The sequence below is a fragment of the Chelonia mydas genome, chromosome 22 (assembly GCF_015237465.2).
Source record: "Chelonia mydas isolate rCheMyd1 chromosome 22, rCheMyd1.pri.v2, whole genome shotgun sequence".
NCBI lineage: Eukaryota > Metazoa > Chordata > Testudines > Cheloniidae > Chelonia > Chelonia mydas.
This window is the reverse complement of record NC_051262.2, coordinates 18,391,746-18,406,950: the sequence shown is the minus strand read 5'-3', so window position 1 is coordinate 18,406,950 and position 15,205 is coordinate 18,391,746. Positions and strand designations below refer to the sequence as shown.

At 49.6% G+C, this 15,205-nt stretch overlaps 2 protein-coding genes across 10 annotated transcripts in view; one reads left to right on the top strand and one right to left on the bottom strand.

Moving 5' to 3' along the window:
- UBE4A (ubiquitination factor E4A) overlaps window positions 1–2,821 on the bottom strand; it is a 30,859-nt gene extending 28,038 nt beyond the window's left edge. For 2 of the 8 annotated variants that reach the window (XM_043534181.1, XM_043534185.1), the window contains exons 1-2: window positions 2,566–2,695; window positions 1,165–1,319 (exon numbers count right to left, since the gene is read on the bottom strand). The gene's annotated coding sequence lies outside the window, so the exon portion shown is untranslated. Of the gene's footprint in view, window positions 1–1,164; window positions 1,320–1,896; window positions 2,457–2,565 lie in introns of those variants that run through there. The other 6 variants (XM_043534183.1, XM_037882421.2, XM_037882420.2 and 3 more) reach the window with 6 other exon arrangements.
- A 2,659-nt stretch (window positions 2,822–5,480) lies between these two features.
- CD3G (CD3g molecule) lies at window positions 5,481–14,637 on the top strand. Of its 2 annotated transcripts, none has more exons than XM_037882427.2 (6): window positions 5,481–6,207; window positions 7,860–7,889; window positions 10,628–10,837; window positions 11,787–11,918; window positions 12,969–13,012; window positions 14,253–14,637. In XM_037882427.2, exons 1-6 carry the CDS (start codon window positions 6,153–6,155, stop codon window positions 14,313–14,315), a joined length of 534 nt encoding a protein of 177 aa, XP_037738355.1. In that variant the 5' UTR covers window positions 5,481–6,152; the 3' UTR covers window positions 14,316–14,637. The 2 variants fall into 2 exon arrangements, with proteins under 2 accessions (XP_037738355.1, XP_037738356.1); XM_037882428.2 differs by having other exon boundaries at window positions 5,590–6,207; window positions 7,860–7,883.
- Window positions 14,638–15,205: the final 568 nt, after the last annotated feature.

Below are 15,205 nucleotides of genomic sequence, written 5' to 3'. Positions count from 1 at the left end.
AAAGAGCAATTTATATTTATCCCCTTCTAGACATTTCAAGAGACCATGAATCGCAGCTTGTGGAATACTGCTGGGCACAAGTCAATCTAGTGCAAAGCCAAAGGACAAATTTACTCAGCCTGTTTACACAGCTGATACTTGCAGAAAAATTCAAGGACTCAAAGTCACAATAGCAGTAAGTGCATTCCTTCTTTCCCCTCAATGGAGACAGAGTTCTGCATCAAATCACATCAATCAAGCTAGTGAAAAAATTTGAGCATTTAGGTTTATATGTATAAAAGTACTCGCTAATGTTTTATTTATTATATAGTGAAATGTCATTTAAATGACTGCTCTAACAGATATTCCCACACCCACTTTGTTGTTCTAAACATAGGTGGGCAAACTACAGCCCGTGGGCCGTCCTGCCCGGCCTCTGAGCTCCCGGCCGGGGAGGCTAGCCCCCAGCCCCTCCCCTGCTGTCCCCCCTCCCCTGCAGCCTCACCTCGCCGTACCACCAGCAGTCTGGCCCACCACTCCTGTGGGGCAGCGCGGCAGCACGGCTGGCTCCAGCATGGTAAAGGGGCGGGGAGTGGGGGGTTGGATAAGGGGCAGTCGGGGACAGTTGGATGGGGCGGAGGTTCGGGGCAGAGGGAGTTGGATAGGGAGTGGGGTCCGGGGGGGGGTGGTGGTGTGTGGATAGGGGTCGTGGCAGTCAGGGGACAGGGAGCGGGGTGGGGGTTCGATAGGGGATGGGGTCCTCTGGGGCGGTTAGGGTCAGGGGGTCCTGGGAGGGGGCAGTCAGGGGTCAAGGAGTAGGGGAGCGGGAAGGGGGGGGTGGATGGGGGCAGGGGCCAGGCTGTCTGGGGAGGCACAGCCTTCCCTACCTGGCTCTCCATACAGTTGCACAATCCCACTGTGGCCCTTGGGCCAAAAAGTTTGCCCACCCCTGCTCTAACAGCTCTAATTCAAGCCAAAAAGTCACTAATGTGCCACAACTTGCAGATAGAGCAAATGCAAGAAAACCCTAGAAGCACAATATTGTATAGAAGGGACTCCCAAGATTCTTCCGGTGAAAACCCCCTTGAAAGAGATTGACATGCCCTCCCCATGTCTTCTCATGCCATGCATCACAAGTAGCTGCATCTTCCTTCTGACCATTCTCTCTCTCCTGCCCATATCTACCTCAGTGCTCTCTGTCCTTTTCCTCTTTTCTTTCTAACTGTTGGGCTTTCTTGTTTTTGTTCTTATTCTGTAGCTCCCTCCTCCTTTTTTCCTCCAGGTTAGCATATCCATTGGTACTGGCTCCAGAGTGTTGGCGGACATATACTTCTGCTAAACTGCAGAGTGCCATAGGAGCACAGGAAGGAAACTTGAGTTAACAGTCTTTGAGAGCTGCTCCTGTGGTCAGCTTTGTTAGACAAGGCAGAGCCACTGTGACAGCAGGGACACAAAGCAGGTCAAATTCAAGGCTCTATCACTGCTTTACCCACATGCACAAAAACTCATTTGATTTGGTGGGGGTCATGCAACTTTCTCCACCTGCAGTGTTCTTCTCCTCTTCCTCATGCTCTCCCCCCTCACACACACACACACACTTTTCCTCCCTCCGCATCACACACACAATTCAAAGAACCTGAGGATGGGAAACTTGTGCATGATAAACTGTTCCCATCATGCACCCAAAAACCATAACACCAGCACTTCCAGTCAGTATTTGCATGTGATGAGCAACTGATATCCTTTGTAAAGCCCTCTGAGATCTGATGAAAATCACCACATAAGAGCTAAGTGGTAGTAGGTGTAAACTTTAGCTTCCCAAAACTTTCGCTCTAAGCAAGCGAGCTCATACGCACAATGAGGGGTACAGCCAGTCTGTACTCTCCGTTTAGCCCTAAAATGCGCCAGGGCTCCCACCTGTAAGAGCAGCTACACAGGGTCAGACCAACGAGCCACCGAGCCCGGGGTCCCGCCTTCCCGCAGTGGGCAGTGCCAGACGCCGCAGAGGAACCAGACCGTTATTAAGCGACCGAGCCCGTTGTCGAAGATTTAGGGTGGCTCGGACCACCGGGGCGCATCCCTGACTATCCTGGCCACGAGCCGATGAGGGACCCAGCCTCCATGAACGTACCCGCTTCCTCTTGAAACCCCGTTACGCTCCTGGCCTCAGGGCAGCCCCTGGCGGGCGCCCCACAAGCTCAGCCAGCGGACATCGCTCACAGGCGGGCAGGGCCTCGGCAGGCTCGGGGCCAAGCCCCGCTGACTCGGCCGCGGCTCCCTGGCGGGGCCGGAGAGGGGAGCTGGGGCGCCGCCGGCCGCCCCCCAGGCTCCCCGCGCCGCAGGCCGTTCCGCAGGCCCGGGGCGGCGCTTCCCTTGCGGGGCCGGAGACGGGAGCTGAGCCCCGAGCGGCCGCGCTGCTGCCGGGGCGGGAGGGAACCGAGGCCCGGCCTGGCAGCCCCCGCGCCGGGAGCAGGGGGAGCGGGGCTCCGCGGCGGGTGCCAGGCCGGCTCCAGCCCCCCGCGGGCCCCGCCGCGCCCCCCACGGGCCGCCCGCCACGGGCGCGGGGGCGGAGCAGCCGCTTCTTACCGGGGCCCGGGCGCTTCCGCTTCTCACTCAGCCTCAGGCTGGCAACCGCCGACGTCACCGCGCCGCGCCGCGCGTCACCCCGCAGCGCCGGAAGCGCCTGGAGGCCGGGAGCACGTGGGTAGGCGCCACGTGTTGGGCGGGGCGGGGGGCTAAGCGCTCGTTTCTCACACCCTCCCGCCCCGCAGCGGGGGTGGCTCCCGCGCGCCCCGGCCCCGGCAGTGCGGGACGGGGCCGGCGGAGCCGCGCGTGGGGCTCAGTCCCGGGCTGGCGGCACCTCCCCGGGAGCCGCCCTCACAGCACGCGCACAGCGACGGGGGCCATCCGCGGGCGCCAGAGCTGTCCCAGGCCGTTGCCACGCCAGGCTTGATGCAGGCCCGGGCCGCGCTTCCGGGCACGCCCGAGCAGAGCCGAGGTCAGGGAGGGGTTTTCCTCCGCGGAGCATCACTGCACAATTCTCCAGGGCTTGGTCTACACTTAATACCTGGGCTTAGCTACCAGAGTCGGGTGTGGAAAGACACCCGCCTGAGCGACACAGGCGTGCTGACAAAACCCTTCTGTCCACACAGCTGCATCGGGGGAGAGTGCTCTGTGCCCGCATGGCACGGGTTATTGGGGGAGGTGGTGTTCCGACAATGACAGAAACATTCCTGAAGAAGAGCTCTGTGTATCTCGAAAGCTTGTATCTCTCGCCAGCAGAAGCTGGTCTAACAAAAAAACATTACCCCACCCACCTTGACTCTAGAAAAATTCCTGTGGGTGTAGGCTGCCTGCAGGAGGAGGCTAGGTTGGTATAGCTATGCTGTTGTAGGCTCCATAGTGTAGACATACCCTAGGACTTGGGGTACACTTAAATGTTCGGTTGAAATAGCTATACCGTTTAAGGATGTGGAAAAACACTCCCTTGATTGACATAGCTTTGTCGACCTAAGGGAGATACAGCTGTGTTGATGGAAGAGTGCTGTTGCTGTGTGGGGTGCTGCCTTCAGAGCTGGGCGCCCGGACAACTGCCTTTGCTCTCTGGCCGCCCAGCTCTGAAGGCACACACAAGTGAGGGTGGCAATACCATGATGCCCCCCTAAAATAACCTCCTACAACGCCCTTTGGGGTCAGGACCCCCAATTTGAGAAACGCTGGTCTCCCCTGTGAAATCTGTGTAGTATAGGGTAAAAGCACACAAAAGACCAGATTTCATGGTCTGTGATGCGTTTTTCATGGCCATGAATTTGGTAGGGCCCTATTTATAGATCACTTTTCATCCAAAGGGCTTTGTGAACTCTGTATATCTGTCTGGCTATGGATCCCCTTATATACACCATTAGGCATCCTGAGTTGTAATTCGACAAGGACACCAGTTACCATTACAGTGTGGCAAGGTATCGTTAATAATCTCAAGTGGTAAGGTCCTTATCACTTAGGGCTAGATTTTTAAAGGTATTCAAGCAGGCATTGGAAATTAGGTGCCTAGGCACTTTTGAAAATCCCACTAGGTCCCTAGCTGCATCTTTAGGTGCCTAAATACCTTTGAAAATCTGGTCCTTTTAGTTTTTACATTTCATCCGAATTAAGAAACTCAGCCCAGCATCTCCTAGTACTGTGGTGGATCAGTGGGTTCTCTATTAACTCAAGGACCACATACAGAGCTAATCAGAAATTGGATTTTCTGTAGTGTGTGGGTTTTCCTTTAACAGACTTGCTTCAAAGTACTGACCCCACCCAGATCATTTTTGCTCATCAAAGCTAAGATGACCCGCACAAATTGATTAGGTTATTTTAATAATTGTGTAGCAGCTGAAAAGGAACAGAGGGAAAGTCCTGTACAATGCTTTCACAGAGCTCTCACTCTGGTTTAAAAATGATTCCCCACGAGGTGGAACTGTTTCAACACAAATCATTTCTAATAAAACACTGGCTTGGTTTGCAAATAAGTAGGTATTCTGCTCATTTGCAGACACAGACATGACTGCCAGGAATCACAGGAGCACAGTGAGAAGAACCTGGACTTCAATATTGTGTGGTTCTACTGGGGTCCCGCGGGGATCGTTTCTTATCAGTGACCTGAACGAAAACATAAAATCACTGATGAAGTTTGCAGGTGACACAACAATGGGGGAGTGGTAAATAATGAAGAGGACAGGTCACTGATACATAGTAATTGTGATCTCTTGGTAAGCTAGTCACAAACAATATTTTCTCTGTATTTGGCACTGGTGTGGCCACTGCTGGAGTACTGTGTCCAGTTCTGGTGTCAACAATTCAAGAAGGATGTTGATAAATTGGAGAGCGTTCAGAAACAAACCACGGGAATGATGAAAAGATTAGAAAATATGCCTTATATTAATGGATAGAGCTCAGTTTATTCATTTTAACAAAGAGAAGGTTAAGGGGTGACTTGCTCACAGACTGGAAGTACCTACATGGGGAACAAATATTTATAATGGGCTGTTCGATCTAGGAGACAAAATTATAACAAGATCCAGCAGTTGGAAGTTGAAGCCAGACAAATTCAGACTGGAAATAACATGTAAATTTGTAAGAGTAAAGGTAATTAACCATTAGAGCAACTTACCAAGGATCGTGGTGGATTCTCCATCACTGGCCATTTTAAAATCGAGACTGGATATTTTTCTGAAAGATATTCTAGTTCAAACAGTCATTATTTTGTGGGAAGTTCTCTGGCCTGTTACACATGAGGTCAGAGTAGATGATCACAGTGATCCCATTTGGCCTATGAATCTATGGATATTCCTGCAAAGGGCTTTCTTGGGAATCACTGCGGAACACAAAAGTGGGCAACAATAATATTAAAGCAAACACATTTGGTGGGAAATGGCTGCACTAATCCTAAAGTCAAAGAACAAAGTTAATCGTGCTTAGATACCACCAGAATATTGTATGAGCTAGCTAGTGTGCATATGCACTATTCTCATGTGCTGGATAGAGTAGGAACTGCTTCATGTGTCACAGCTTATACCTCTGCTTATACCTCTAACAGCAGTTCTCCTTGAGCTCCCTTCTAGCCTGTGCTTCTGGAGCAGCAGGACCTGAACTCTATCCCTGCTACAGCTGAGAAAGTTGGAGTGGCAGGGCTGGGTGTTGACCCTGAAGTCCGAGGTGGCCACAGATATTTGTACAGTACGCTTGTGTAATTCAGCTCATCCTATACCTGAGAAAATGCCCATTGGGTGTGATTTGGAGCTAAAGAAGGTAGCTGCAGTATGGCTACTTTGTGGAGATGCCCAAGTTAGGCACAATTTTCCTTCTTTGTTTTTAGTGGGAGAATCGTTTATTTGCAACTGAATACTGTACTCTGATCTGCGTTGGTAGCAACTTTGGTGACCGCGAAACAACTTCGGTAACAACCCTGACGTCTTTAAGCTGACGTTCTTAGGGGAAAGAAGACAGAGGCTTCCACCCCTAGGCTTCCTGTTGCCAACGTCTGAGAAGGCTCTTGATATTGGTTTCACATCTCTTTGCCATTTAGAAAAGAGACCTTTGATTGTATTAGATTTTTAAACCGGGTGAAGTAATTTTTCCTAAACTAGTGAGGAAATAACCGCAGTTGCATTTTAGTGTTAAGGAGAAGGACCATGGGGAGACAAGGGTATCTGGTCAGCGTAATAATGGTCGGATTTATCATCAAAGGTAAGATCTTCAATCCTGCATTATTAATAATTAATTACTATTTTACTACCATAATGCCCCAAATGTGTTCAGTGTTGTAAAGACACTGTAAGAAGACAGTCCCTGCCGTGAAGAGCTAACAATCTGTAAGACTGAACACAGACAAATAAATGGAGGGGGAAGGTGTACAGCCAGATAGATAGATAGGCAGGCAAAGCTGTGAGAGTTAGGGCTGGCACACAACTTGTTAGCTCCTTTTTAAGAAATACATTCTTATCCGTCTTATATAGATTTGGTTTTGGAGGTTGTTTTTTGGCTGGGAGATGGACTCAATAAGACCTAATGGGCCTTTTCCATCTCTGCTGTTTGTGCTTTCCGTGAACATTAAGCTCACTCACAAAGTTCAAGGGGGAGAAAGACCATGTGGTGATATAGTTTGGCAAGTAACTAAAAGATGATCATTTTAAATACTCTGTGAGACAAACTCAAATATCGTGACCAAGAATAATTGTTTGTAGCAGCCTTGTACCATACTGAGTTGTATCATTTTAGGCAAATAAGCCATACAATGTTTTAATCTCTTTTAATATTATATAGTGTGTAAAGTTTGTGGAGTTCACTGGAAAGTGCATACATATAACAAAGGGAAGCAGTCCCTTTTTCCCCAAGTGTTTTTTGCCTAATGCAGCCTCACTTCTCTTCAGATGTAGTCAGTAGGTTTGTGATGTGTTTTGTTGGTGTTAGTGGAACTTTGGGCCACATTGTGCCCTAAGTTACACACTATTTCAATCAGAGGAATTGCACAGAGTATACGTTGGGTATGTTTTGCCCCTTTGTGTTAATCTGTTCTTGTTCATGGCTCTAAACGTGGGACGTGATTGCTGAACACACCCCAAATGATGGTGAAATGTTAACATTTAGCACCTCTGCTGAGTGCAGGTAAAGATTAAAGGTTATTTTAAATTAATTAGATTAGATTAATATTTGTATCTTCGATTTGTGCAAAGTGTGTTTATATGTTTGAGTTTGAAGAGACATCTGCATTTTATTTCGTCTGACTTATAGACTACATACGTTTGACAGGCTCTAAGGGCACATACAAAGGTTAAAAACAAATAGTTCCTTATTGCCGTGTAAATAGATTTCCCCTCCTCCAAAAAACCGTGGCATGCTCCCTCCAGTCAACCCAGCCCTGGAAAAAAGTTTGAGTGGATTGCTGAGCCGTAAGCCACAACGATGAAGGAGTTGGTCTCCAGTGCGCCGATTGGGTAGCGAGTTCTAGAATCACTAAAGCCTACATTTTAAAACATGGCCAATGCATTTGGGTGACTCAATTTTTGGGTGCCCAGTTTCAGCCAACCTGGGCCTGATTTAGTATCCACAGCTCCCATTAATTTCAGTTGGAAGTGTGGGTACTCAGCACTGCTAAAAATCAGGCCCCGGAGAGCTCAAACCAGACACTGAAAATCAGTGGCCACTTTTGAAAATGTTGGTCTTTATAACTAAATGGAATCAGGAACATAGGAATTGCCAGGCCTGGTCTGAGCAGGGGCCCAGATAGCCCTGTATCCTCTCGCTGAGACTGGCTGGTTTCTTCCTATGTCCTGTCGTTATTTCCTGAAGCAGGAAGGTTTGTGACACTTCTAAATTACATTTTTTCTTTTTCCCCTCAGGTGTGGTCACACAAGGGCCTTCAGGGAAAGGTAAAAAAACCTACAGAACTCATTTAAAGCCCTTTTTTATCAGGGTTGGATGGAGGAAACATTTTGCTCTTGAAAGTCACAGAGGGTGGCTATTTCACAGTTAACCGTGGCATCCAGGACTCTGCATCCCATGTTTGTATTAGAGCTCATTGGGGAGGGAGGGGGACTTGGAGGGGGTACAGGTGGTCATTATTTATGCCCTGCTTGCTCTGGGGATAAACACAAGGCTTCAGTCTCTAGGGCGGTCAGTGTCATACCTTTCACCTGTGCAGCATGCTCACTTCTGTAGTAATCATTCTGAATAGCAGGGCATCGATTCATGTCCCAAGAAAAGAAAGCACATTACAAGAGACATATATAATAAGGTAAGCCCATGATGGTGACTTACTAGCTTGTATAGTGCCTGTTACAAGCCCAGTCTGCCTTACAGTAGGACAGACTGCACCCTGATTCACATTAGGCCCTATCCTGCCCCCAGTGCAGTTGATGGCATCACTCCTATTGACGTCGCTGGAAGCAGGATTGGGCCCACGACTCTCAGAACTGCCTTCCTGAGGGTGGGTGCGGAGCAATACTAGGCAGCAGCTTAGAGCAGGAAAAGCAAATAACGGAAAAGAGCCAGTTCCTCACTCATGGGATATGAGGCCTCAGAATCCAGTCCAGCATGTGAATTGTCACCATAAGGGCTGATGGACAAATCGCTCTCAGTCCTGTCCAGTGGGGAAACCAAGAACTGACAATTGTCCCAACTGGTCCAACAACGAATGTAAAGGTCTCGCTTCTGATCCCTGATCACCCCAGTGCGGATCAGTAATAGCACCACTGAAGTCACCAAAGTTACTCCAGGGCAAAACTGATGCAAGTGAAGTCCGAATCAGGCCCAACATTGTGGTAATCAGTGCAATTAATGGGGAAAAGCACGAGCCTACAGAATGAAGCTGTTTGGGCCAGTTCTGCCCCTGTTGCCACGTGAAAGACTCATGAAGAGGAGAAACAGACTATTAAGGCCCCGACCCTGCAGTGAGTGCGTTCACACAGGACCTCATTGACTTACAACACTGTAAACTCAAAAACAGAGAGAGAAAACATGTTTTTATCTTCTCCAGCTGCAGTCATCTGACGTGAATAAAGTTCCACAGAGAAGTGAGATTTTTGAGTTGGGAGCTGTCTCTTTAACTGAATGTCTAGTTTGCAGTTACCTTTTGATATTGCTTTGTTAGTAGCAATTTATTTATTAATTATTATTATTCAGTATTTAATTGTTTGTGTAGTTCCTCAATGCCTCTTTCTGAGCTCTTTTAAAAATGAAATTATGATTATTGTTTTTAAGCATGGCACAGAAAAGGGAGTGAACAAAGTCCCCACTCCAGGCAGTTTAATATCCATTAAGCTATTGATTAATAATTATTTTAGCAATAAAATGTATTTCTCTCATAATAATTTAGAATATAATTGCAATCTTAATATAAGCGATTAATAATACATAATATAGGGACAGACCTCAAGCCAGCCTATCTTTGTGCAGTCAAAGATTTTGAACCTCCAAATAATTATGGCTGCGTTTTTGAACTGGTGACAATTGAGTGTGCAAGTAGCAGACACAGAACTACCTGATTTACAAACACAAACAAGTACAGGAATTAGACTCCTAGACTGGAGGTGACTGAAAAATGGTGTGTGTTTGTGTGTGTGTGTTGGAGGGGGTGTAATCCAAATTCTCAGCTCTTTCTGTGTTGCCGTGGCCCTTGCAGTATGCGCTGCACTGCTCTCATTGTCAGTGCTCAAACAACAACAATCCTAGTAACTTTATTTTGTGTTCTGAAGGCTGGGGAGTGATCCCCATGGGCTCGACCCTGCCCCCACAGGAAACACATTTTGTGAATCTTACACTGTTTTCATTGTAATCAGTTTTCAGTTAAATTTGCCCTCCAGTTACAGAGCTGACCACAGAACTATCTTTTGCGAACCGGTTTGGCTGATCTCCACACCATTTTTACTTTAAAAACTTGTTAAAAAATTCCGGCTGCCATCACTAATTATTAATAGCCCGGAATCTGCAAACCCTTTCACTTACCATTCAGCCTGTGTATAAGGGTGTGCAGGATCAGGGCCTCACATCCACACCCAGAATTTACTGCAGGTCAAAGGATGCTGGGCCAAATTATTTTGTGCCTGAGTGAAAATCTCCCTGATAAAATGTCAGTTGCAATATTATATTAATATAATAAGTACTGCATAATGATATTAGATGCTGCTAATTAAGGACCTGATCCTACAAACACTTCTTACGGATGTACAGCTTACTCCGAGCATCACTAGTTCCATAGGGGCGAGTAGGACTACTCCCAACAGTAGGCACTGTCCCAGGAGTTGTGTTGGCAGAATCGGGCCCAGAGTTGTTATTTATTGCGAATAATTGACACAATATAACAACATGATTAATTATTAATATAATCAATGGTTTTATATATCTATATCTATCTAGCTATAAACTGAATTGTATACCTGAATTATAACTGACTATTATAGCTATCACTGTATTATCAGGGATATTTTCTCAGTTAGAACACCTTTATTCAGGGGTTTCTGTGAGACACCATCTCTGTCTCACTGGGAAATGGCTCCTTTCTAAGTGCTTGTGTAAGAGACCTCAGTTCTGAACCTCGGTTACCGATGACAACTCAGCCCCTGGGCTGCTTTGTACCTATCACTTCCCAGCCTTCGATTTTGTTTTACAGCAAAAATAAAGGTGGAAAGGCGTGGCCGTGACGTGGTCCTGAAGTGCGAGGGGGTTCCAGAAACGGAATCCAGTACAGCCTGGTGGAAAGATGGAACTAAAATAGAGAGAAAAGGAAAAGAGTTGAATTTGGGCGCAGAAGCGAATGACCCGAGAGGACTTTATATATGTCGTGATTCCGATTCCAGTCCTCTACAAGTGTATTTCCGAAGTATGTTCACCAGTCTGAAAAACTAGAGCTGGCTGGAATTTTTAATTCCAAACTTTTTTTTTTTTTTTGGATGAAGAATGGCCTTGTTCTGGAAACTAAAGTTTTTAAAATTTTCTGTGAAACACACCTGCCATGTCTCCATTAGCTCTCTGTAAAGCTGCAGCAGTGGCAGATGTGTGTGTTTCTCTGTCCCCAAATTTCCCCCCAGGCTGTGTGTCTTGGAAGGAACCATCCTGCATTGGCCCAGTAGGGGAGGGAGGAGGCTGGATGATCTGCTTGGGCTCTTCCACCTCTGAACTCTAACTTTCAGTGCTCAGCCAGAAATCTCAGCACTTCTCAGACTGGGCCTTGTGGTGGCCTGGGGCCCCAGTGTTCAAAACTGGCCTCTGGGCAGCAGGCACTAAGATGTGCACTTGTGCTTGGGCAGGTGCCTGTTTGCATGGGTGATTCCTGGATCACCATGCATACATGCATGATTGCTGAGCTGATTCACTCCACACCCATTTTGCAGCTCATTCTGGACCGGCCCTGTGGCTCAGGTGGAGCTAGTGCTCTGCCTGACACACCAGAGACCCTGCTCCCTTCCCTATCCCAACTTTGCACTCCCGCCGCTGGCTGCGAGCCCTGCCTTGATCAGAGAACGGGAGTTGCTGAGCAGTGACTGTTCTGTTTGGTCAGCATTGTGCTGGTAGGCTCCCTCGGAGGTCCTGTCCAGTCACCTTTGGCTGAGTGGGGCTTGGAGGTGGGAGAGCAGAGGAGTGTGTGTGTGTGTTAGGGGGGTTCTCTTTCTAACTGGGCAGCAGAAAGGCCTTGTTGGGGAACAGAGAAATCCTCCGGGGCTCTCCTGTTGGCTTGCTCCCTGTGCTGCTGTGCCGGTGGCAGGTGGGTGTGGGGCATGGAGAGTTGTGCCCGGTTCTCAGTACTCTGTGTTGTGTCTGTGGCTTTGCAGTGTGCCAGAATTGCATCGAGCTGGATGCAGCCACCATCTCAGGGATCGTGGTAGCTGATATCATCGCCACGGTCCTCCTGGCAATCGCCGTGTACTGCATCACCGGCCAAGACAGTGGCCGTCTCTTACGAGGTGAGATGGGGGGGTCCCTCTGTCCAGCTTGGGGGAGGGGTGTCTCTGCTGCCCCATGCAGGGACAGGGAGTGTCTGGTCATCTCCACTAACACCAGGGTGAAGGATGGCTGGTCGGACAGGACTCGCTGCGCAGTATCCCTGGGGTCTTTCCATCACACTCACCCACATGATGCTGGCTTGGTGCCTGGAGCCCCTACATGACACCTACATGCATGACTCAAAGACTGCATGTCAGCCTATGGGGAGGGAGTGTGAGGGTGTCTGCGCGTGTAATTGTGTGTCTGCATGTTGCTATGGGAGACTGTCATCTGTGAGTGTGCGTATCTGCCTGAGCGAGGGGGTAGCAGCAGGAGACACTGTATTTTGCAGGTTTCAGAGTACTTTACAAACTGTGTAGTCAGCATGTGGGAATGCAGCCATACCTGGCATGGAGGGCAGCAGCCAACACAGAGCACAGTTGGGGAGAGGTGAAATTTTGGGCAGACACATCAGGGTAAACCTCAAGGGAATGCCTACATTTGGCTTTTGTGCAAATAGTTTCCCACCTTTGCTACTGCTAGCTTACCTCTCCCAATAGACGGGACAGTGGGAGTCCTAGTGTAGATAGGGCTCCTGTAGCTCTCAGCGTTTTAAGCACCATGTTATTGACCCAGTGACACCAGTAGATGTTGGCTCCTTGACAACAGCGCCGCACTGGTGGGGCTGAACTAGTGGGAGCAATAAGTGAAATTTTAGCAGAACAGACGTAGTGTGAACAAAACTCTATGCTGAGCAAAAGCAACGTGTTCCCAGCTGCCCATGGAGAGCAGAGAGGGGCCCTGGGCCAGCTGCCCTGCACCTGGTGTCGCTGTTACCATCCATGCACAGGAAGTGTGGAATGGGTGTGAAATGCCCGTGACTCAGACTGGTGGCGTTGGACCCCGTGCTGTGCAGGTGTAAGTGGTGGTACAAGGTGCAGAGTGGGGGAGAGAAAATCACCACTTGTGGTCATTTGAAAATGCTGCCCTCCCCCTGAGCTTCCCACTGACCCTTGGTTGATTTATTTTAGCTTCTGACCGACAGAACCTGATCGCCAATGAGCAGCTCTACCAGGTGAGTGATGAGTGGCTGCTGGGCCAGCCTTTCACATCACTTAGTGCTCGGAAATCCAGACTGGTGTATGGAGAGATCGCTTAGGGCCTGGAGAGGCCCCGGGCCTTGCCTGTGATTTAGATTTCTACAGAGCAGGTGTAGAATGCTCCCACCCGGGTGAATGGAAGTGGGGGGGGGGGCCCTGACTTGGTCGTGATGTACCCCCTCTTTGCCAGGTGTAAATGATCATCCTGGAGCAGCCGGCCCCAGTGCACACACTGCAGCTGGGACACCCTTTGGCTGTGCCCCTTCCCACCTCCTGCCCTGCGGCTGGAACAGGGCGCCGGAGGCGTTGGAACAGTTTTACAGTGCGGGTGCTGAGAGCAATTGAATCAAACTGTGAACCCTGTGTGTGAGGGAAACCCCATCAAGCCGCGGGTGCTGCTGCACCCCTAGTTCCAGCACCCCTGCAGAGTGCTGGCTGCTTAAGCCCGGGGAGTGCCTAGCTGGCTGCTTAAGCCAATTGTACCACCCCTTTGCCCTTGCACAGTGACAGCCTCCTGAGGGTTGAGCCCCAGGTGCCCCTCCCTCCCTCTCACACTTTCAGGCTGAGATTAAATACCTGCCTTCTCACCGAAGCAGGCTGATCTGTGCAGAGCGCCTGCAGTAGTGGGGGCAGGAAGGGCTAGAGCAGCAGTACGCTCCCAAGTACCTGTCTAGGAGCATCACAGACACATCCAGGCACAGGCTCCCCCCAGACATATGTTAGGCACAGACACCCAGATGTGCACAGGCTGATTCATTTGCTTGTATCATTTTTTTTTTTGCTCCCCCACCACCCGAAACTCGTGCCAGCTACTTTGCCCCAGGATTGCAGGAGAGGGCAGGGAAAGGCCAGCAACAGTAAGATGAACTAGCATATGGAGAAGTGAGCCGACCAGGTACTGGTGGGAAATGAGCACTGGCTGGCCTCCTCCCCCCAGCTGGTTCTGAGATAAGTAACTCTGCTCACTGGGAACTCAGGGACTGGGCTGTGATATGTGGGTGCAGGCAACATCTCCTCTGCTCTGAGGCTGCTTGTTTCCTACTGAAGCTTTGAATGCAGAGGATATGGGAGGTGCTGTCTGTGCCCATTTATCCTATCAGAATCCCAAGCTCCCAGCTCGTGGGGTCAAATACCACGGTGGTGGGCGCAGTGTAAGACTCTGAATAGCAGAGAAACACTTTAAAAAGCAGCTTTAACCTTCTCCTTTCCTCCTAGCCCCTTGGTGAGCGGGACAATGAGCAGTACAGCCGCCTAGGAGTTACCAGGACTCGCAAATGAGAAGGGAGAGCACCTGGGGGCTCATCAACTGTGACCCTTGGCCCTTTATCCTGTCTCTTTTCCACATGGGAGCCAACAATATTGGGGAATCCTGCTGCCTTCGATGCGGCCGACAAAGCCTTCACTCTGCAGCTCGGTGGCCAGAAACCATGGTGATGGGTGTCTCACTAATGTGTCTAAGAAATAGATGATCTCTGCTCGCAGGTGATCCTGGGCCTTGCTTGTCTGAAATCCCTCTGGCTCCCTGCAGTGCAGAGGGGGCTCGTAGAGCTCTCTGCTTTTTGTGATGCTTTTGCTTTGGCAATAAAGAGGCTTTGCCCGGGCTGGTGAGAGGAGCAGAATCCTACCTAGCTGTCCTCATTCCAAGGTTGCCATTGCAGGCAGGCCTGCAGCTGATGGAGTGTCCTGTCTGACAGGACCCCATCTGATCAGTAATGGGCCCTTCCCGAGTGCAACAAGCCGAACTGGTGGGGGGCTTCTGCCTGGGTGTGGAGACTGGTTGTGCTGGGCTAGCAGTTGGTTGTTGTTAACATTGTGTGGGAGAAAAACACTGAGGCCGGGGAGCGGGGGCAGGGGAGAGACACCTAGCAACTATAAACTGTCTGCGAGTGCCTGTGGCAGGAAGGGGGGTGTTGTGGCTCATCACCAGGGCCCAGGTTCCCATTCCTAGCGCTGGGAGACCATGGACAAGTCACTTACCCTTCGTTTCTGCACCTCAATCCACCCCCTGTACCTGGGGGCTGAGGATATTGACCCACCTTGCGGGGGTTTCGTCTTTATAAATCCTTAGGGACGAGGGGAGGGGAGAATTGCTCTGAGTGGGGAGAATGTCGTCACCCCCCTGGTACCAACTGCACCGCAGCAGCTCGATCCACACTGCTCCCCTAATG

What these genes read in the sequence shown, in the direction of transcription:
- CD3G (XM_037882427.2), top strand. Translation starts at nt 6,153, where the DNA reads ATGGGGAGACAAGGGTATCTGGTCAGCGTAATAATGGTCGGATTTATC. An exon ending in GGTCGGATTTATCATCAAAG is followed by an intron (nt 6,208 to 7,859) that starts GTAAGATCTTCA and finishes TTTTCCCCTCAG; the next exon opens with GTGTGGTCACACAAGGGCCT. An exon ending in ACAAGGGCCTTCAGGGAAAG is followed by an intron (nt 7,890 to 10,627) that starts GTAAAAAAACCT and finishes TTTGTTTTACAG; the next exon opens with CAAAAATAAAGGTGGAAAGG.